At 47.4% G+C, this 23,159-nt stretch overlaps 1 protein-coding gene across 4 annotated transcripts in view; it reads right to left on the bottom strand.

Annotated features, from left to right (window-relative positions):
- Positions 1-23,159, bottom strand: part of LOC149355215 (kinesin-like protein KIFC1) — a 36,804-nt gene that overhangs the window by 10,647 nt on the left and 2,998 nt on the right. For 2 of the 4 annotated variants that reach the window (XM_089583713.1, XM_089583715.1), the window contains exons 3-10: positions 20,347-20,457; positions 14,421-14,518; positions 11,118-11,274; positions 8,371-8,538; positions 6,225-6,344; positions 3,800-4,060; positions 3,501-3,671; positions 294-432 (exon numbers count right to left, since the gene is read on the bottom strand). In XM_089583713.1, the coding sequence (XP_089439839.1) occupies positions 294-432; positions 3,501-3,671; positions 3,800-4,060; positions 6,225-6,344; positions 8,371-8,538; positions 11,118-11,274; positions 14,421-14,518; positions 20,347-20,457 (1,225 nt within the window). Of the gene's footprint in view, positions 1-293; positions 433-3,500; positions 3,672-3,799; positions 4,061-6,224; positions 6,345-8,370; positions 8,539-11,117; positions 11,275-14,420; positions 14,519-20,346; positions 20,461-23,159 lie in introns of all 4 variants that reach the window. The other 2 variants (XM_089583712.1, XM_089583714.1) reach the window with 1 other exon arrangement.

Below are 23,159 nucleotides of genomic sequence, written 5' to 3'. Positions count from 1 at the left end.
ACCTGCTCTAAAGCCCGAACTTGAAGGCCTCTTCTGAGCCTTCAAAACTGAAGAGGCGGGCGCCGTTCAGAGCGCGCAAACTAATGCAGCAGAGGGCAGCACCAGGGTCGCGAAGGGCACGAAACCGCCTGTGACCATGGTCGCAGGGCTGGAAAATCTAGCAGCATGCTACTGTCCCATGACTACTGAATGTCTGATGCAAGATTTTCCAGCCTTCCGCCCCCTACCCTATTCTGTTGACTGTGACAAAGAAATCCTGTTGGGAGATGCCAAAGCAAACAGAATGCACCGACCTCGACAGCCAAGCTGTGTGCGCGCGTTGTGGCCCGTGATGTCCAGGCGGAAGACTGAGTGGGACCGGGATGACCGCTCGTTACACTTGGTGGCAGCCACAGCCCGGTTCTTCCGCGCACACTGCAGCAACTGGCTGATCTGGGAAAAGAAGCAGCGGGTAAGAGAGCACAGTGAAACCTCTTTAATTTGACACCCGTTATCTCGGGAATTCAGACAATACGGACTGCACCTGGAGTACCTCCAGCACCCTTATGAGCCTATGGCATCAGAACCCCCCCCCCCCTTGGACACCCTTATTCGGACACCCTTGAGCTGGCATCGGTTAATTCAGACAGGAATCCAAAGTGGCAGTGCATCGTGGTATGACCCGCTACACATGCGACCGTCTAAATATGTGTCCAATGAGACCTGAACTGCACAATACGTGAACGGCAGGTGTGACAGCGATCAGGAAACCTGCGTCGATACGGACCTCATTTCCTACATGTGGTATTTCCATTCTTCCAGCCCATCAAAACTCCGTGTTCATCATATGCTGTTCGCTATTTGTGCAGTGTGGCCTCCTCATGCGAGGTGCCACATGCAAAGATGCTCAAGAGCTACCCCACTGCACACTGAAAGAAGCTGCGGAAACCCTTGCCAACTTATGAAGAAGCTCTGCTATCAATACTCCCGACAATGTTCACGAATTAAAGCATTCGGCACAACTGCGAAAAATAGCCATTTTCAAAGAATATAGACATTGCCCAGCTTTAATAAAATAAACTTTGCTTTCACACACCGTTTTTGGCAGTTTTGAGGACACATTCAATGATTCGACAGTTGGATCATTCAGACACTTGAAGACCAAATTAACGAGGTTTCATTGTACCAGCACTGCATGACATTTAGACCCACAGTCTGCACAAGCATCTCTTGCCGGCATCCTCACAAATAAAAGAAACCAAGCAAAGCATCAGTCTGAAGAAGGCCATGTTCTTGCTGCTCCCACGCATGACAAATTTCAATGCATGCCCCGTACAGGATTGTTTAGAAGCCACAGAAGTATGAATAACGTAACTTCTGCGCAAAGGAAACAGAACCCTCAAACATTTTCCCCCGAAAGGTTCAGTTACCGCATGTTCTTTCACAAACTGTGGCCATGAAGAGAAGCGGGGTAAGCGCAATTCTGTGGTGTTACCAACTTTTGCGGATTAATTAAATGACCAGAGAGGTTACGGATTGTGGGCGCAGAAAACTGAGCTACTCAGAGACCCAGTGCACAATGAACCTCCCATGGACATCCTGCAGACATCCTGAACATCCGCAGGACGTCCATGGGAGTTTAAATGCCCATTGGGAAGTTTTGCAAGCAAAGCTGGTACTATATAAAACAGAGAAAACCGACAAAATGTGACGAGACATCTCGTGATAGGCAACAGCTTGGACACTAACAGGGGTGGGTCCATGCCTGCCATAGTCCCTTCTTTCCCGAGCGCAGTGTCCCCTAGGCGATGTAGCCCCCCCCCCCTCAACGCTTGTGTACCTTTCACCGCACTGCAGCCACACGTGAGCTGTTGTCAGCCGAAGGCATGAAAACAATACAATGCCACGAGATGTACAGCACAACCCATCTGCTGCGAGATGCAACTGCACAAAGCGGGTTCCCAGGATTTCACTTCAGTCACCCTTTTCCCTCTCTTGTCCCCAGTGGCTTAGGTAACATGGTTCACAGACTGGAAAAAACAATGGGAAAGCTTTGCCTGTCCCACTATCCCTTTGAAAGCTGAGTTTCCATGCACAACATCTCTTACCATAGCATTAGAAAACAGGTTCACTGGCACCCAGTCAATTTTCTATCCAAGAGCGTTCAGTCAACTGCATCATAGCATGAGCTGACGCTATGACATGTCATGTTGCACCTCATTTTCTGGCTTGTGCATGCAGCAGTTTTTTTTAAAGTCTGCTAGCAGACTGTTTTATGAGGAAAGAGCAAGTTAAACGATGTGATAAGCATGCAGTGAAGTCCCCGACCAATTTCTCTGACCTGGCAAGACCCGAGATACCGTGTTTTCTCGCAAAACATCTGCACAGAAATTTTAAGAAAAAAAAATGAGTTTAGAAAGGGGGCAGGGGTGCAGGTTAAAGAATTTTTTTTTTTCGAGGAACAACTGGCTTTGTGGCAAAGCACGGCCTCCTGTGTATAGTTTGCCCCCACTGACACATCAACACGTGTCAAGCCGATCAGGGGCCAATGAAAAGCATGGCCAAATTCACAAGCATGTGTTTATTTGAAAACTTCAACCATGCTGGCTATGCTTAGAGCAACACTGTGCAAGAACGCTGTTGCATCTTCAAAGTCGGGTGACATTTTGGGTACACGCCATTTTACAGTGTTGGCCAGCCTTGTTTAGGCATCATGAGTGTGTCACAGCGGCAGCCACTCAAGCGAAAGAGAAACTGAAGATCATATTCCCTGCTCGAAAATCAGCAACAGAGCAGCCGCAAGAAAATGTGACGTGGATGAGCCCTGCATTCGCAAATGGTGGAAGAAGTCTGAGAACATCAAACATGTGAGAGGAGATTGTTTCACAGCCTGAAGCCCGGTGTGCACCCCAAGCTCAAGACAATGCTAGCCAAGTTTATCGAGAGGAAAGGAGTCGCAGCTGCGCTGTTCCTACAGAGGCGGCACGAAGGGTAGAATGGGCAAGAAGAAAATAAAACTGCCCAGCCCGCACCACCTGAGCACAATGGGCTACAGAGATGGCACACATGGAGGCTACCCAGCTGGCCTGCGCACTAGACATATCAAACAAAAAGCTGCATGCGAGCCTTGGATAGCTGCAGGGATTTATGGGCAGACAAGATGCCTGCCAGTCGTGCTTCTGTTATGTCTGCAGCTCACCCAACATTACCGATGACACCATTACAAGGGACATGGCCGTGGGTCATGCCACGAATTAATTCTAGCATGCTGCGATGTATGCCCCCTACCACCTAACATGCACTGCACAAGGTGGGTACAGAGTCCATTTCCACGGACGATGGGGGTCGGGGAAAACGAATTGTCCGGTAAAAGCGAGCAAAAGCCCCACAAACATTGTAGAGTACTACACTATACGATGAGTATGCACACGCAAATGGTGAGATGCAGTGTGAAACATCACCGCCACTGGAGCAGTCAATGAAGTTTTCCTTACACGCTGTTAGGGTACTGATTGACATACCTGTTGGGCTGACTGGACTGGCACCTCAGTCAGGCTGGCCACCGTGACGGGCCCGTCCTTGCTGCTCATCTTGAGCTGCAGCGGCGGGGCCTTGTCTGCTTGGGACGGAGGCACCAGGAGATCGCGCAGGGTCTCGTTGTACACCTCCACAAAGCTGGCCACCATGGTGTACTGCAAGGGAGGCAAGCCACATCAATCACCACTCTGTGGAATTGAAAAGGGGTGCAGTCAATGGCAGGCTTAAAGGACAGTAGCGCAAGAGCGCCCACGCTCCCTCCTCCCTTCCTGCGCACACTGACCGTCCACTGGGGCTGCTTCTGGGATGCCTCGAAGACTTGCTGGAGGGCCCGCGGGATGATGCCCCTCCGCTCGTCATCCTCGTCCCCCTCCATGGTGTGGGTCTTGCCGGCGCCCGTCTGGCCGTAGGCAAAGATGCACACGTGGTAGCCGTCCAGTGCACTCTGCACCAGCTGGGAGACTTCGGCGTACACCTCCACCTGACTGGCCACGCCCGGGAACACTCGGTCAAAGCTGAAAGTCAGGACGGTCTCCCGTTGCGCCTGCACGTAGGAGGCAGAAGCACCCACACTTGCCCCCACTGTGCAGGGCTGACCAGGCATGGACTACACATTACACCTCGATGCAAAAAACAAATCTGCAGTGAACAATGTGCAATGTACAGAATGCACAATGTCAAGCCCAGACAGAATTTTGCTTGGCAGCAGAGGTGTCGCTGCACTGGGCAGTCAAGGTTAGATTGTGCATGTAGAGCGAGGCTGGGCTGTTGGAAATATCGAGAGGTAAAACCATTACGAAAGGGAAAACCTACTTAGGCATGCAGCCAACATGCTGGAATTGTGTGCAATGCACCGCTAGGCACAAAAGTGCCCTCCAATCCCCACAAGGTAGCTTCCCCACAGCCTCGCACAAAAGACTGAAATTTATCTTTCATGAGAGTGACTTTTTCTGCAAGGTAGTGTTCCAGAATTTTTTGTTCACTTACAGCGCTGCACAGACCTTCTGAGAGTACCACTGTGAGAAGGCGCCGTGGTCTTCAGTCACCATAAAAGTTAGTCTTCATTATTCTTTCCCACAATAGTAAATAAAACTTACTAACGCGACACTTTGGGCTGGTTGGTGTGATGCAGAGAGCAGCACAGCTAAGCGGCCTAGCATCCCATATCTCCAGCGCTGCGAAATATCCTCACATTGTCACATCTGAGCACTTGTTCGAAATGAGTGAAATGAGTTTTAATGAGCCTCTACTGAGCTTTTTTGTGCAAGCCCATTTCCCCCTTTTTTTGCATTTATGACAGCATGTCATGCAAAATGGAAATGCAGTTATTGGACGCACAGTCATTGGCTAATCACGGATCCAAACGAAAAACTTTCAAGCTGCAGCAGATCAGCAAACAAATTATACAGCAGAAATAGTCCACGTCATGTCGAGCATGTCAACACAATAAACGAAGAAAAATATAACTGTAGCACATTCTCTTCTTGCAATCGGGTAATTACAAAATTTACAAAATACTAAGCTCCGGGATCTGAGTCAGCCTGCGTAAACAGAACCGTAAATTACATCTTGTTAAATAACCACTTGAAAAAGACATTAGTTCATTGCTTGTTGCAGTATATTGTAAGATACACCCACCTATCAGCTAAGTATTGCAGATACTTCTCAAAAATACATCTTAGCTGCTGCCTTAAAATTAAGCGCTTGCTTTATGTGTACTGGCAGTGAATTCGAGGCTAGTTCCCCGATTAAATTCTGCAAGCCTTTTACCGTGTAGATCATGAGAGTCAGGCAGATTAAAATTCTGGTTGGCTGCAGCTCCCGTATTTCGGGGTGTATTTCAAGTTTACAGTGGAACCTCTATTATACGACGTTCAGGGGACCGCGCGAAACCGTCGTATAATCCGGGTGTCGTATAATCGAAAATCATGCGTGATATTTTTTAATTCATCGTCTTCTTTTTTTTTTTTCGGAACACAAATGCAGCACATTTTGCCGGCAGAGGGCTAGTCTTCAACAAACAAGATAAAATGGCCGTTGAGGCTGCAGTGAGCAGCGGGGCAGCGGCTCGGCTCGGCTCGCGCGGTTTTCTTGATAGGTGGAAAGATTAAGGCGCACCGGTTATCGACTGGCTAAAGTGCGCCTACCGTATTTACTCGATTCTAAGCACCTCCTTTTTTTCACGATCGCGATGCCCAAAGTGAGAGGGGTGCTTAGATTCGAAAAATCTAAAATTCTGGTTGGCTGCAGCTCCCGTATTTCGGGGTGCATTTCAAGTTCAGTAATTTTTAATTGAGACAATGGATATTGGTAGCATGCAAAATGAGGCGTTCAACGCTTACCTTTATGAAAGAGCGAGAGTTCAGCGAGCCTTGGAGACAAAACACTAATAATCCCTTTCAAATTACCAAGTACAATACAGTGCTTAAGCCTGTCGGATGGTGTAAACAGAATGCCAACATGGCTAACTCTCTGATGTTTCGGAGTTGTACAACACGCGGACAGAACATGCAGTCCACCATGGGCAACAAGCAGCCCAGGGTACCTTGCCACACCCACTTGCACCGCCATGAAGTTTTCAGTTGACCTGCATGCTCACAGGTAGCACAACAAGAGCTAAATTCTGTAACTCTTTAATCCAGGAAGTGTGCCACAACCACACCACTGGCACGGTTACGAGAGCCCTCTGGCCACAGGACCCCGCTCACCTCCGGGTCTGTGCGGAGCACCTCGACGGTCCGCTCATCTGGCAGCATCAGGAAAGGCCGCTGCGGAGCTTTCTCAGAGGGCAGGAGGGGACGCAGGCGGCAGAACACGCGGATATTGCCCTGCGACATCGCGTGCAGAGGACACCGAATATACACCGGTCCGTGCTCACTTGCAGCAAGTAAAGCAACAGCATAGCACCTTCACTGCAGACCGCAAAGGCATTGCATTCAAGTTTCACCAGCCCTAAAAGCAACAAGCGATATACAGTAGTATAGGCATCACGCCTGGCCATGCTTCCGTTTTCCTTGACCTGTTGAAATCACAATCTTAATCTTGACCTCGTGCAATATTTGAGATCTCACTGAGGAACCATGACACCTCCCAGGAACTCGATTTTGGCTCGAGTCCGAAATTTCGATCGCGAAAATGTTCATCATCATCAGCAGCCTGACTACGCCCACTGCAGAGCAAAGGCCTCTCCCATGTCTCTCCAATTAACTGTCCTTTGCCAGTTGCGACCCCAAACTTCTTAATCTCATCCGCCCACCTAACTGCCTGCTACCCCCTGCTATGTCTGCCTTCACTTGGAATCCACTCCTTCACCCTTAAGGCCTAATGGTTATCTTGCCTTTGCATTACATGCCCTGCCCAAGCCCATTTCTTCTTCTTGATTTCAACTAGGACGTCATTAAACCGCGTTTGTTCCCTCACCCACTCTAACCACTTGCGGTCTCTTAACGTTACACCTATCATTTTCTTTTCATACCTCGCTGCATTGTCCTCAACTTAAGCTGAACCCTCTTTGTTAGCCTCAACGTTTCTGCCCCATAGGTGAGTGCCCGTAACATACAGCTGTTGTATGCTTTTCTCTTGAGCAATATTGGCAAACTGCCATTCATGATCTAAGAGAACCTGCAATACACGCTGCACTCCATGCTTATTTCCCTCTCATGATCCGGATCAGTGGTCACTACCTGCCGTAAGTAGACAATCTCTTACTACTTCCAGCACCTCGCTACCAACTGCGAACTGCTGCTCCGTTGCTAGACTGATGAACATTACTTTGGCTTCCTGGTTTCTTAACTACCGTCATCTGTAGCAGCAGACGTAGCATGCCCTATATTACCGCGAGCTTGACTTAGGAACGTGGTTGAACAGTGAGGGTGGAAGCTGAGCAAGAACCTTCTTATGCTGCCTGTAGCATCAAGACTGTCAGAATCAAGGTCCTCCTCAGTTACTGAGCAGACAAGAAAAGGGGAAAAAGGGGCTCGGTATGACAAACGTGACTAAAGCAAATAGCCACTGCAACCAGTGGGACATGTTGCAGGTTGTGCTGGCCTGAAAGATTTTTTGCCCAGCTGGGTAGCAAGAGTGGACAAGGGCAGTTACAGCACAAAAAGCCTACCAATTTCCCAGACTCATACTGTCCAACAATTAGCGCTTGGAGGTATGCCCTGCATTCCACCGTTGCGCAGTTCAGGAAATAAGCTTTTTTTGATAGAACGGATGCTGATAGGGACGTATCGTCTAAAAGTTGTCAGCTGCAGTTGAGGTGAAATGAAGTTTGCCAGATCACTGACCTGGCAAGCTGTTCCTTCTTAGAGACATTCTCCAACAATTTTCTTTTTAGAGGATAGCTAGAACACAGTTTACAAGGCTTATTTTTTGCAACGAAGAAGAAATAGTATGCGTACAACAGCCCCCCGTCAAAACTGGGGGTGCTATTGTGCCCTTGTTAGCGGAGAGGTATGCACACAGCCTCAGCTCTTAACAGCAGGGGAGTAAACTGCGACGGGCATCCACCAAAGAGCTGGACATGGTGCGCAAAGAAATTTAACCATGAAGATGACATGTGCAGTGTGTGGCAAAACTGCAGAAACAATGAAACACACCTCACTAGAATGCAGCAGTATGCACCCAGATGTTGACAGTACAGCCACAGTCATTCTTCCCGAGGTAGTAGCTTAGAGACAGGGGTGATGCGAATAAATTTGAGACGTTGGCAGGAAGAGAAAGGAAAATTGGTGGCTCAAAAGCAAGGTGGTGACGCAAGCATACAAGTTCTGGACTAAAAATTTGCCAAACGTTACATCAATAGGATTAATATCTAAAGAAACATGGCAAAGACACAGAAATACCGCTCACCTTAAGTTCCTGCAGGCTGTTGTGCAGGGTGCGGCGGTCCTGCTCAGAGGCATTCAGCTGCTCCTGCTGTTCTGCCACCTTTGCACGCAGGTCTGCAAGAAGCAACTCGAGACGCCCCTTTTCGGCGGCCAGTGTCGCCCGTTGGTCCTCCAGGGACTGCTGTGCTGCCTGTGCCCGAAAGGCAAGGAAAAGGGTGGGAGCCCAAGGACACAGTACCATAACAGAAGTAGTTATTTTCGAAATGAGCCAAGTGCAGAAGCCAAAACTAAGTGAAGTTAAGTTGCAATGATCACTGAACACTATGATCAACCATGAACCAGTGATGAAATGAGCAACTATGAATATTATACAGGCCAAATAACTAAAGTCTAATACAAGTCAAGTACAAATTGGCAGCGGCTTAGCTCTGCTATGCTCGGATATACGGAGTGTAAAGCGACGGTTATGCTTGGAAAACCTCGGGATCGGAAGAATTTAAATTTTCCAGTCTTCCGCGTCATCGAGCGCGACAGTCTTTTCTCCGCCGAGCGCATTAATTTACTAGCATAATAGGCGCACTCGCATGATAGGCGCACCCCTAGTTTGGTCGCGAAAAATCAGATTTTTTTTATTTCCGCACATAGTAGGTGCACCCCGAACTTGGCACTGTGATCAATACTGTATTTACACGATTGCAAGCCGACGCCTCGCCGCCCCCCACCCCCAATCTTTATTTTAACAAAGTTTTTGCTGAACTGACTACTTGTCCACACTAGTTCTGCTGCCGTTGCAGCTGCTGCGGACCCACAGCATGTACAACGACATCGTGTAGAACAGCCGCACTCAGTTTTCAGGGATGCTCACTTTAAACGTCTGTTTGGAAAGTTTCATCTCCAGCCGGAAACGTTCCCGACTTAGGCCCGCGAAAACCTCGGCGGCTGGAGTCACGTACGAAAATTTAGGCACGCCACAGACGCAACTGCCGCACTTCTCGGCCACGTCGAGTTTCCGACCCGCCGCACACTTGCCGTGTTCGAGAGCGAACTCCCACCGTGTAGCTATTAAGGTGCTTGCCCGTCGAGCTAAAACAGCAACGCTCGGCGGCAAAGCCACAAACCACAATGAACTACGCACTACCGCAGATTCAGACACTTGATAGCAACAAAAAAAAAAACCTGGAGCTGGTGATGCTGATGGCGATATAGATAGTGAACGCTCGCGGCGGAAGAAAACATTGATGATGATGATGATAAGCTTGGCCTTGGGCGCCCTTCGTGGGCGGCGTCTGGAAGCTCCTTTGTGCGTGTGTGGCCTCCGCGTTCAAGCGCCCGTTGCGCGCAACGGGTGCTTGATCGCGGAGGCCTCGACACGTGCATTTCAAAGGCTATTCCCGCGTGGGTCGTGGAAAGTTTCGGTGCGGCCCTTACACGTTTTTTTTTAATATTTTCTTCGGGAAAACGGGGTGCGGCCCATACACGAGTGCGTTTATGCGGTATGTTCAATTTTGCGAGTCGAAAAATTTCCGGAAATTTTACCCCGTGTAATAGGCGCACCCCAAACTTTGAGGCGGATTTTCTGGAAAAAATGTGCGCCTATTATGAGAGTAAATACGGTATATACACGCAGCGCACCCTCCTCGCGCATGCGCAGTAGCACAACTGTCGTAAACACTGCTCCAGCTGAAGGTAACGCAGCTCTCGCGCATGCGCATAACGTGCGGTGAACACTCACGCGAAGCTCAGCTCTGGCCCGCGTAGTGTAGCTTGACGCTACAAACGCAGTGGACCATGGTAGCGGACCTAGCTACACTTACATCTACCTCTGCCCCGTGCCATCACAGCCAGACAGGGACGGCAAAACCAAAACGCAAGCTCCTGCGTAGCACCTAGTCTATAAATACAAATATAACAATGCATTGGTGACAAAAACTAGGCCAGAAGGCACAGTCAAAAATGTCGGAGGTGAGGCGTGCTGCAATCTCTCTTTCTTCCCGCCCCCTCATTTGTTAAAGCGAACTTCCCAATATCTTTTCAGTGGACTAATCACATTGTTGTCTCTTGACGAAAGAAAAAAGTTTTAATGGACACTGACAAAAAGCTAGCCCTCAGGGCAGTTCATTTTAACCAGTCTCATTTTGCAAGACATTTCTGCACTTAACAAGGGAAGAGGGTCTTAAAAAAAATCTTAATGAAGTCACAATTATAAACCTTAAGGGAGAATATTTTTACATGCACATTCAAAACATGCCATTCAATTTCGAAAAAACCAAGTGTCTGTGCACTTCAGTAATGTGTTATGCAAGCATTTGTCGTGACCTTTAAAAAAATTCCTCTGCAGGGAACTTGCTAAAATGCATGCCATTGCATTTTCCCGATGCTAAGAAATGCAGCAAGGGCAAATTTATCACAATGCCTATTGCAGAACCAAAGTTCTAAGGTTTTTCAAGCAGCCAGTTCAGAAATGGCAAAGAAAGGTTCATCCAGGTTGTCCCAACTAATATATTATAACCACTAGTACACTAGCAGCTGAGCCAATCAAGCAGCAGCAGCACAACATTTCTGAGCATTTTCCAGCACGCCCCAAAGTATCTTCTCTGCAAAAAGTTTCCAGATCCCACAGATTCCACAGTGGAGACTGGTGCCAATGGTTGCCACAGTTCTATCACCCCCCCCCCCCCCCCCCCCCCCCTCAGGAGAGACCACCCTTGGCGATTCCCTCCTGCAACATCCAAGAGCAGCTGCAGTGAAGAAAGTAACAGGAGAACGCACCATGAGGGCCACACGCTCGCAGCGAAACCCTGCCAACACCCCGGTGGCTTCGGCCAGCGACCACTGCAGTGTTGCCACCTGCTCTGTGGCGGATGTCAGCTGAAGGGTGAGGGAGTCCCGCTCCGACTCTGTGAAAGACAGCCTGGCCTCCGTTGTGCTGAGAAAGGTGGAAGAGCCACAGAGTCACCCCAGCACCATTGCCAGCCTAGTACAGCAAAACCTTGTTCACTCGGACTTCATTCGGAAGAGAGTGGACAAAATGTCCCAATTATCCAAAACTGAAATTATAGAATTAATAGAAAAGCAATTCGCATGAAAGAAAAAGATCAGTGCCCAGCTTTGGGCAAAGAAATTTTAAGGAGGAAAACAATGCGACAACGGAGATTTTTCGCAGTTGCATCGAATGCTTTAAATCACGCACACATGATGGTTTAATGATCCCCGCGACTTCACTGTAACGTGGTAGCACTGGAGCTTCTTTGCACATGAGTTTGCAATACAGGAAGCTTCTCCACACAAATGACAAACAGCGCGACAAGTGTGGAGTTTCAGAGTGCTGGAAGCGGAGATACCCCACAGACAGAAACGACAGAGGCACGCACCAATGCCAGATCAACAAGATGCCTTCATGAGGCAAGAAGAGAAAAGGTCAGTAACAAGGCAACTTCCGTTCTAAATGGAAGCTCCAAAAATGGAACTAGGCTGATGGGTTCTGTAAGCCTGTCGATGGGGGCGTGCCGATAATAAACACGCCTGCCATTGCGCGTGTCAGAGGGATGTGAGAAACAATGCAATATTACAGTTCAGGTCTATAAAGACTATTATTTGTACGACTGCTTTTCGAGCAGGTCATGCTTCACCACGGCGTCACATTGGGAGGCTGTCTGAATTAGCAGATGCCAACCTTGGGGCATTTGAATAAACAGGCTTCTAATGCCAAGACTTGCGTGAGAGCTTGGTGGGACTCTGGCAACAGTGAATTATCTGAACTAATGAGGGTCGAACTAACGAGGTTGTACTGTAGCAGCAAAATTGTACTGTAACGAGGTTGTACTGTAGGGCTACAGCACCTGTAGCTACTACCAGTGCAATACCAGTAGCTGACTTGTAGTAGAACCCTGTTCTTAAGTTCTCTAAGGCTGAGTTTTCCTGGCTGCTACTTTTTATGAGCCAATCCCATCGAAGCTCCCATAGAAACCTGTGCAATACAGCCTCTGCTGTTTATCACAACTATGGCAGTGTTCCTGCATGCTACATGAAGAACGCAACTAGGCGACAGTGCGTGACCTTGTGCTGGTATACAGTGAAACCTGGATAAAACGAAGTTGAAAAAATTCCGGGATTTTACATTACATCCAGGTTTTCGTTGCATGAAGTTTTCGCGAGAAGATACAAAAGGGCAATGCAGAACGGAAACCAAAATAAGAAATGTAGAATCACCTGGAGAATGTTCACAGAGAACCCAATTATTCAATGTCTGATGGTGCAACTGCTGCCGCCGCTCTGCCGCAGCTCGCGCAACGCCACTGTGAGTAAGGTGAGGAGACTGGGAAGGCGGGAGCACCGCGGCAAAGCTAGAGGAGAGCGCGCACAGTTGTGTCGCTGCCATAGACCGGTCGGCGGCCGCGGGGGCGCATTCTTCTTCCTGCATGTTCCCTCTGTTTTAGCAGCCGCTGTTGCCCCAGGAAACGGACTCTGCCTTGCGTCGCTGGAGTCCCAACGCGCGAGAGCTATCGGCGGAGGCGGAATTACGCGAGCAACCGCATGACGGCGATGGACGCGCCTTGCTCGTGCCGTTTTGTTTTTGCTATGTCCAATCATTTTTCGCTGCTTTTGGGCATGAACTGTTGTAGTGCCATGTGGTATGGCATTCCAATAGTGAAAGCAACGGAGATGAGCCGACGGCGCTGGAGCATGACACATTATCTCAACTGCAGTCCATCGCTGCGATTGTTGACTCTCCTCTCATGTCAGCTCGTGCTTTATAGTCACGACACTTTTGTGCCAAATTTTGTAACCCAGTGAAAGCTAACAGATAGTCAGCCAAGGGAGTTCGTATTATCAAGGACAACTGCCGCTACACGCTCATTACACAAAAGTCTCAAATACATGGACTTCAATAGGGGTGACTTATCCCCCAATATCGCGGCCGAGGAGAATGCGAGACGCTTAATACAGTAGCCGACCGATATTTCAGACTCCAATAATTCGGACTAGCGTGACATTTCGGACCTGGCTGAGGAAGCGTCACACACCTCATAGGAACCTCATAAGAATTTTCACGACTGATATTTCGGACTTTGTGGAGTATAAAAGTTCGAATTTTCGGACTAAAATAGATATTGTGGTGACCGTTTTTCAACTAAAAGTTTGTTATTTCGGCCTAATATAGATGAGAGCGGGCATCGCTGTCACTACCAACCCATTTGCAGCCACCATAAAAGGCGCCATCTTGGATTTAAACACAGTCTGCTTACCGGGAGCAATCCAACTAGTTCGGATAGGCTTGGCTATTTGTTCTCCATCGTTGCCATTCGTGATAATGAGATGCTCTCCACTGCCATCGAGATTTGTCCTACAAAGGGTGCGCAATAGCATTGAAAACGGTACAGCTGCAGCATTCACTGTGGCTTGGACGACACACCCCGTGGTGCGGGGCAGTAAATGCTATAGACAGGGGGGGGGGGGGGGGGGGGGGGACTGCATCCGGAGGTGCTCGCTTCCGCTCTCGTCTTCCCGTGGTTTACCCATGGGTTACCTCTCGATCTTTGCGAACGTCATTGCACCATGCAAACCGACTGTTCTTGCTTCGTGCAGCGAGTGCATTCATTCGCGGCATGATATCGCGGCTGCGTTGCACTACTTGGTATCATGTGATAGGGTGCGGACATGAAGCAAGCAGAGCTATGACTCAGTCTAATATCGCTTGTAGGCGGAACATGGGGAGCGGCAATTTTCGCGATTTTGAAAGCTGGTTTTTCGCACAAAAGTATTTTTTTTTTAATTTCATGAATTTTCCGACTGTTTGATTATTCGATCCATGTTTCGGGTCCCGCCGAGTCTGAAAAATCTGTCAATGACTCTAATGCATCGAAGTAAAGTTCTCTCTCCAAACTGCTACTGAACTCAAGCAACCTTGTGAAATGAGTGCATAAATATCTGGTCAAAGGCAATCAACAACAACTACAATCAAACTGAAATGCTGCAAATGTTCAATAAAAACAGCGTGTTCAGCAGCAGTAAATTTGTTTGGATCAGCAGGATTCTTCTTCTGATTGCGGTTCGCACACACGTGCCACTTACCTCAGAGCTGACTGGAGGTCGGAGACCGTCGTAGAGAGCCTGGCATTCTTGGTGCGCTCCTCATTCAGCTCAGCGACCACCTTCTCGAGCTCCTTCAGCTGGAAAACAGGAGGAGGGGAGTACGAAACAGCCATTTCATTCAAACACTCATCATCATTAGTAGCCCAACTACACCACTGCAGGAGAAAAGCCTCCCCCATATCATTCTAATCTGCCCTGTCCTGTGCCAGCTGCGACCACCTAACCCCTGCGAACTTCTGAATCTCATATGCGCACAGAGTTTTCTGCCGCCCCCTGCTACACCTGGCTTCTCTCGGAATCCACTCAGTTACCATTCACGCAATACGGCTCTCAAAAGACGCCAAGGAACTCGCGAGTTAACACTTCAGTCCCTTCCCGCTTGCATGGAAATTCCTAAATTGAGTTAATAATCACCTACTAATTAGAGAAACAGTCTGCTACAGTTAGACCCAAAACAAAGTGGGAAAAGGAAAGGTTGGAGGGTCAGAGACATGCATGGATGCAAGTGGTCTGGGAACCCAAAAAGCACTCCAAAGAGAATAGGGGTTCCTGCAGAGCCTGTATGAGAACCCGCGATCTAGAGCATGAACGCCACTGAGCGGAATTTAGCGAGAGGGCATCGACAGAACTCCCCAATGCAAAGCAGATGAATGAGTGCAGGAGCAAAGAAAAAAAATTGCCTGGGGTTCAACCCAGCTGAGCCTAGTTTACATAGTGAAAGGCGATCCTCTCCTCACTGTCTACTTCAATCTTAGCAGCTTTCCTCTCTCTATCCTTCGCCAACGTGCCCTGTCAACATTCTTGATCATAAGAGCCATCAGATTCAATGAGCCGCCTACGATGCACAGCCGAAGCACTGGTTCCAGTGTGCGACTCCTGCATGGCTATCTGTCAACGTCAAGTAACTCTTCACGCTTTTTATTGTCTTATCAGATGAATGGAGAGTCACGTGGTTCAGCGCATCTGCGAGGTGAGCGTTGAATCACGTTCAAAGTAGTTGCGAAGGCAAGTGAACGCCGCTTGGTTCGTGCGCCACAGCTGCGCCGAGTCTTATGGCATGACTGCACAGCCACACCCCTGCTCCACCGCTTGGAGGTCATTCTCCGGAGCGACATGACCTTGACGTTTTGCATGGGAGTAGAGCTTCTTCCGCTCTAAAAGCACTCAGCTGAGCTGTGAAGCAAGCCGGGGGACCACAATAGTGACTCAAAGGACAAGTCTCTAGAAATTCATCCGAATAGAACGAGCGCTCCTGTGGGGGTAGACACTTAAGCTGCTCAAGAGCATGCTGGCTGGCAGGAGACTCGAGCAGACATCCACATTAAGGAGGGTTCGCCACTGTGCTGCAAGGTGACGACTCTGCTCCATCTCATGGTCAGTCTTACTCTGTGGGTTGTGAACGTTATGTTGGTAACGAGTAGAATTTCCGGCACCTGCAGTGAACACATATTGGCTTTGATTCCAGAAAGAATGCGGCCAGATTTGACATCACAATGCACCTAGTAACTGTACAACCACAGGTCTCAAGCACCCTGCAGGGTGGCCTTCCACATGTCATCCATCATTACCACAGAGTGAAGAGCACTGATTACACAACCCGTCTACTAGCGTAGTAGACGGGTTGCTACCGGAGGCTACCCGTCTACTACTAGCGTAGTAGACGGGTAGCCTCAAAATGTTGTGGCTAATCTTAAACGCAGCACCTAACACAGTTTTACTCAGCATTTGTTACAGCCTGCCACACAGTAATCACGATTTTTGCTGTCAGCTTAATAACGCACTAAATCAACTGTCCACATAGCATCCTAATTCACCAATCTTCCTCTTTGGAGATTTTAATTTTCCGAATACTGACTGGCATAACCAGCCCACACCTATAGCTAACAATGGAGAAACAAGGGAATTCTTAGAATTTTGCAACAACCTCAATCTTATTCAGGTAATACTTGAACCTACCCGCGTAACACAGAACTGTGCAAATATTTTAGATCTCTTATTAACCAACCACCCAGACAGCGTACAGCCCGTTACATACCGACCTGAAATAAGCAATCAGAAAGTAATTCATGCTACCCTTGTCCTTATGCCAAACCGGCACCGCAAATGCCATAAAACCATCCGTCTTTATGACAAAGGGAATTATAACGCCATAAATAATGAACTTAATGCGTTCTTTCAAGTCTTCTCGTCACGTTTTCATTCCCGCAGTGCTCAAGAAAATTGGTTACTGTTCAGAGACAAACTATAAAGTCTAACCAACAGATTCATCCCCCAAATTAGTTTTCGCTCTAATTCACAAAAGCCATGGTCTACTAAAACACTGAAGCGTTTGGAGAACAAAAAGAAGTGCCTTTACCATTCAGCCAAGTCTCAGGGGACGCATAGCACATGGGTAAAATATCATGAAGCTGAAAAATCATATATCGGCGCTATTTCTAATGCCAAGCATACTTTTTTTCCCTCGGACTTGCCGAATATGCTCACAAGTAACCCCAGAAAGTTCTGGCAAGTTATCAATCCGTATCATGCACCAGAAATAGCCGACAGATGAACCAGGCGCAGTTTTCACTGATGCTGAGTGCACTGCTATGTTTAATTCTGCCTTCTCATCCGTATTTACAAAAGAAACTGAAATATCTTTTTCAGCACCATCCTCGATGATAAATGATGCTATGCCACCAGTTGTCTTCATGTCATCTGGCATTTCGTCTCTAATTGAAAACATGAAGCTTTCATCTTCATCCGGTATTGACAATATTAACTCCAAGCTTTTAAAAAATACCAAGGATATTTGTGCGCAATTTTTATGCTTACTTTTTTCACAGTCACTGTTAACTACCACACGATTGGAAAAGCGGTAAGGTCGTTCCAGTCTTCAAATCGGGTAAAAAAAAATTTGCCGCTTAACTACCGTCCCATTTCCCTTACCAGTGTGCCCTGCAAACTCATGGAACAAGTCCTCGACTGTCACAATTTTTTTCATCCTGTGCAACATGGTTTTCGGAAAGGTTTGTCATGCAAAACACAGCTGGCCATTTTAATCCATGATTTGCATGCTAATCTTGACTAACCTACAGACCGATGCTGTTTTTCTAGACTATGCGAAAGCGTTTGATAAGGTTCCCCACAAACGCTTACTACTGAAACTTTCATATATGAACCTCCCCTCTATCTTTAAATGGACAGAAGAATTCTTGACTAACCGCTCACAGTGCGTCACCGTTAACAGCCACAACTCTTATCCTATTCCAGTAACGTCAGGTGTCCCACAAGGGTCTGTCCTCTGTCCGCTTCTGTTTTTAGTTTATATTAACAATTTACCAACGAACGTATGTAGTAATATTCGGATGTTCGCTGATGATTGTTTAATTTGTTGCCAAGTTAATAACGCCTCTGACCAAACATCTCTTCAAGACGACCTCAACCGCATTCAGGAATGGTGTGCCATTTGGTTAATGGAACTTAACCCTCATAAATGTAAAACCTTGTCCTTCACGCGTCGCCGCAACCCACTTCATTTCTCATACGTAATAGCTAATGTCCCTGTACACCCGGTTTTATCGTACAAGTATTTAGGCATTACCTTGTGTAGAGACTTGTCCTGGAGCACACACGTTACGAACATAATTTCATCTGCTAATAAAACACTTGGATTTTTAAGATGTCATCTCTGCCAAGCCTCTAAACATGTAAAGTTATTAGCATACAAATCTCTTGTCAGACCAAAATTAGAAGATGCTTCACCCATTTGGGACCCGCACCAAGCTTACCTTATAAGTACACTCGAATCAGTCCGAAACAGAGCAGCCAGATTCCATTCATCGCATTCTTACGACATCAGTGTATCAGCGTTGAAAGCTGAATACGACTTATTGCCCTTATCACTTCGTCACCGCATTGCCAGCCTTTGCTTCTTCCATAAATTTTTGCACAGTTCACTAGGCCGCGCACCCTACATCGTCCCTCCAGCCCGCATATCTCATCGCACTCGTCATCCTTTTCAAGTTTCCAGACATGGTGCCCGTACTACCACCTTTGCCGCATCATTTTTTTCGCCGTCCTGCAGCAGACTGGAACGACCTACCCAACGACATCGCAGCCATCATGTGCTCATCCAACTTTGCCAATAATGTTACCAGTCATGTTTCGCTGTGTTAACACTTGCTCACCAAAATATATGTACCCACCCCTTATGTAATACCCCTCGTGGGTCTTTAAGGTAATAAAATGAAATGAAATGAACTTATCCCCTGATATGACAAAAAGGCCAGCATCAGGGAGTGGTTAGTACACTGATTATATAAATGCGGCTAATATGAACTGGAAAAACTCCCTGGCCTGAGTGCATTGCATACAATGTGCAGAATTTAGGATGTTGCAAAAACTCTTCTGCACCACTACGGATGATACAAACACATGGGCCGCAACCGCACCCTCAAGCACTAAGTGCTGCCCACAAATCGCAATCACCAGTTGCGTTGTATGCACGAGTTGATAGTTGTGGCTGCACAGCCATGAACAAATCGGCGTGAAAGCATTTTCCATGCTTGCACATACAGATTGTTTGCTTTGGAAGATACGAAATTTTGAATAATACCAATTTGTCGTGACCCGGTAAGGTTTCATATTATCAAGATTCTAATTTACCAGCCCAACCCGTCTGTTCATATTATCGACGCACGAGAAGGAATGCTGTGAAATACAGCTAGCAAAAAGAGGGGAGGGCAAGTACAGAAACAACAATGTCATTGAATGAAAGTATTGCCCATTTCGTTACAGTCTACTGAATGCTCATTTCTTATCTGTTAGCAAGTGCTTCGATAAGAGTGTGAACCAGCTTGGCCATACAGTCGATGCTGACTGCCTCTGTAGCAGTCTTGGACATGTTGGAGAAAATAAGTAACAGATTACAATTACTCCTTCTGAAATGCGACTGGTTGTAACAGTCAATTATGGCCTCAGAAAAGTAACTGAACAATTACAGCAAAGTAATAGATTAGTATGGGGTTATTTTCCTTCCAACATTTATAGCCATAACACATTTACTTAGAAAACAATGAAATACTGCGGCTTGGTTTATATTTTGTTACACAGTGTTAATTTTCAAGGGGAATAGTTTTTAGATGTCGTTGCTAATTTTCTCACATTCTCCTTGTAAAGAATCAGCAGCTACAATGAACATTCTCTCAATGCATGCGCTGGGGATGAAGGGCGGTATTATAACATATCAACCCCTTATGCGCCACCTCGTTGTTGCGCAATACTTCGATGCCAATGCCCTAGGAGCCTCTGAAGGGCCATGATTAGTTGTGCTCCGCACTCTCTGTGGAAGCCACCAAGTTGGGTGTAGTGGGAGGCAAGTTGCAGCATCATCTGACAGGATGGGGGATCCCTACACACCGGTCACAAGATAATTATCAGCACAACAGCTGCCCTAGAAGACTGTGGTGAACAGGTTGTGGTCCGGACATGATCACGTGTGCTTCTCCGCAGTAGGTCTGTTTTCATTCAGGCACGCAGGAAACATCCCCGTTAGCATCAGTCTTTGGCTTCGGGTTGAGGTTCTCGTAGACTTATTGTTGGTTGCGAATTGTTTTAGAAAAAAAAGTAATGAATTGCAGAAAAAAAATTGATCAGTTACAAAGGTACGAGAAAATGTAATTGGTCACAAATAATCAATTACTTGTAATGCATTATGTAAAACTCTGCTCTGTAGTGACCAATCCCTTAGGCGGCTCTAAAAATCGCTTGTCACCAATGGCACCAAAACCTGTTCGTTATTCAAGACATCTTGTACTCTCTCTAGTACATCTTGTAGAAAAAGCATCGCAACTGCAAGATTTCACAGACTGATGCCAGCTCCCTGTGAAGTGCACCATTGTATGGAAAACTAAGGGCCACTCACCCTGTTTTCTTTGATGGCGGAAGTGCTGACACTTATGCGTAGCATCCCAAATCCCGATGCTGCCGGGCGCTTGTTTGGGGAGCGCAGTTTCCGCACAGGCGCCCCGGCTGCCTGCTGCAAGAAAGCAAGTAGATTCAGGTACACAAATGCAAGGTTGCTGCAAACGCACGTACAATCAAGTTCTCTCAGGTGCACCCACCTTGCTAGAACCTCAAGCAGCAGTAGTTGTTCAAGAGAGCAATACAAAACAACAAGCATTCAAGCCTTATTTCGTACAGAGTGCATTGTTTGTACAGCACTACTAAGTTCATCTACTTTTGAAGAATATGATTAGTAGGCATTTCATAACTCTTCAGGGCACTGGTTGAATAACAGCCATTGGCAGATATTCCCAACTTGCAAAGCACGCCGACATAGCAGCAGCTTAGATTCTGACATAACGCTGCAGTGTTATGTGAAGCCCTAGCGCAACACTAACAGCCTGTGACCTGATCACAAAGCTTTATAAAGGTTGTTTTTTCTGAAAGGCACCAGCACACAGTGTTGTTTCACTCCTGTGCGCAGTGTTTAACGAGACTGTGTTCGAAATAAAGAATCCAAAGTATACAGTGCAGGCCTGTCGAGACCTTGAGAGCTCCAGCGACACTGCACAGAAAAGCCACTCATTAAATCCGCAGGAACTTTGCAAGCATTCTTAGCTCCATTAGCTGGAACGGCACATGCTCTGGAAGAGTCATCGACCAACCAGCATCAACCGAGTGCATTATGTGCAGTGCTACGTATGTAGCATAGATGAGCTGTGCTTTTATGCGCAATCCTTGACCCAGGCCTTCAGAGATATCCAGGTTCCATACAGTTCACAGTCAGCCATGTGTTTCAGTGTATGTACAGTCAGCGTCAAATGAAATGTGAACAGAAGAACAAATGCGAGCACAAACAAAAAATATTAGCGGTTTGAGAGGAAATACAGGAGTGGCTTTGAACATTTGCAAAGAGCAGTCTTTAAACTTTTGATGCAATAATCAACCGCTGTAGTATTTTGCCTCCCGCGAGTAATATCGTCTAGTTTTGCAGATCATGTTTCCATTCTTTTGTTTGTGCTTCATTTGACGCTGATAGTACAAAGTACTACACCATTTTTCCCCGTGCAACTGCTGCACATTTAATTAGGAAATCCAATCTACACCACCCTCGGCACGCCTAAAAAGTCGTCAACCTGCCCATGCGCTCATGCCTGCCTCCAGGGGGATCCAAGGAGCATGGAGGCCCACAAATCATGCGACGTGTGGGTGGTGCGCAGCGAGACAGCAAAGGGAATGACAAGAAAACTACTTCAGCATAAAGAATAGCCAGGTGAGGCCTGGCAAATCAAAAGTGGCCTCGAAATGTGGGCTGTCCAAGTGATTTCAAAGTAAGCTCCAATAGGCACCTGCCAGAAAAATTTGCATTCGAGCAAGACAAGCTTTTGGGTAAGTTGGTTCGAACTTTCACACAAAACTGCGGCATAAAAAAAAAATTGGCAGAGACACTCAAGTTCTGCCTTAAGGGCATGACGCGATGGCATTAATGAGTTAATGATCGTATAAGCAGCATTGCTCATTCTCTACATTCATAGATTCCTGGGAGTCCTCATCCCACTCCTGGTGCAGAGGTTAAGTGATTCACTACTGCAGGTGCAGGTGCTGCCATCGGTGGGGCTTGTCTGACCCATGTTGCTCTTCCCAAGCAACCTCTCGTAATGTAACCCGCCACATGCCATGGTGGGCAGGCTGTCAAGACATCACGAGGTCATGCGACCTAGGTGGCCCACCTGCCACACAGGTTGCCCATTTTTGATGGACAACAACGCCGACAGCTTTTCTGCGACATGGGGCCCTTAAAGGTATTGCGTTAAATGATTAAAGAGGTTGTATAGGAAGGGCACAGCTAGCAGTGCAGCGTCCGCACTCTCATTATGCAATCGCATTCAAGTTCCTGTTCTGCAGAAAATCCGGCAGTGGTGTTGTGAGCAAAAAAACAGGTGGCCCACCTACTACCTAAGTCGTGTGACCTTGTGACATCCCACCCTACCCATTGGATTGTGCACAAACTGCCCATCATGGCAGCCAGGTGTTAAATTTATGACTAGGCATGGGAGGTTGCTTGGGAAGAGCCATCCAAGCCCCACTGGTGGCAGTGTCTGAAACAGCCACCTGCCAGGCCAGTGGTGCATCACTTAGCCACCCGATGGGCAGTGAACCTCCCCTGGACGTCCTGCAGACATCTTGAACATCCGCAGGACGTTCAAGGGAGTTTCCACTGGGAGTACTGCACTATGGAGCCACAAACAGTAAGTGGGGCTCCCCACGATCTACGAATGTAAAGTAGAGAATGGCCATGTGCTACACAGTGGTACACAAATTGGACACTAGGCCACCACGAGGACCCATTAAAGCTGTCGCATCATACCCTTAAGGCGAAGCTTAAGTGTGCCCTCAAGTTTTTTGTCCCAGTGTACTTGTCGCCACAGATTCTGCCCATTACGACACTCAACAGAGGGTCGCAGAGCAGCACAGTTCAGAAAGGTCAGCTGCCATCTGTCCCTTCCATTGAAACGATTTGTGAAAGAGTAGAGTGGCCCACATTCATTTTTTGCCTGTCTGGCTTCAAAATATTAAAGACAACTTCCGCCACCTGTTCAATGCATCACTTTTCAACAGTGTCTCAAGACGGCTTATGAATGAGCACCGCATGAGTCCGATTAACTGCACACATTCACGCACACTTCACGAAAGAAAGAATTCAGCCAGAAAACCAAATGAAACAATTTTTTT

This window comes from Amblyomma mixtum, chromosome 3 (assembly GCF_055824585.1).
Source record: "Amblyomma mixtum isolate Tamu chromosome 3, ASM5582458v1, whole genome shotgun sequence".
NCBI classification, from domain to species: domain Eukaryota; kingdom Metazoa; phylum Arthropoda; class Arachnida; order Ixodida; family Ixodidae; genus Amblyomma; species Amblyomma mixtum.
This window is presented reverse-complemented; position numbering and strand designations above follow the sequence as displayed.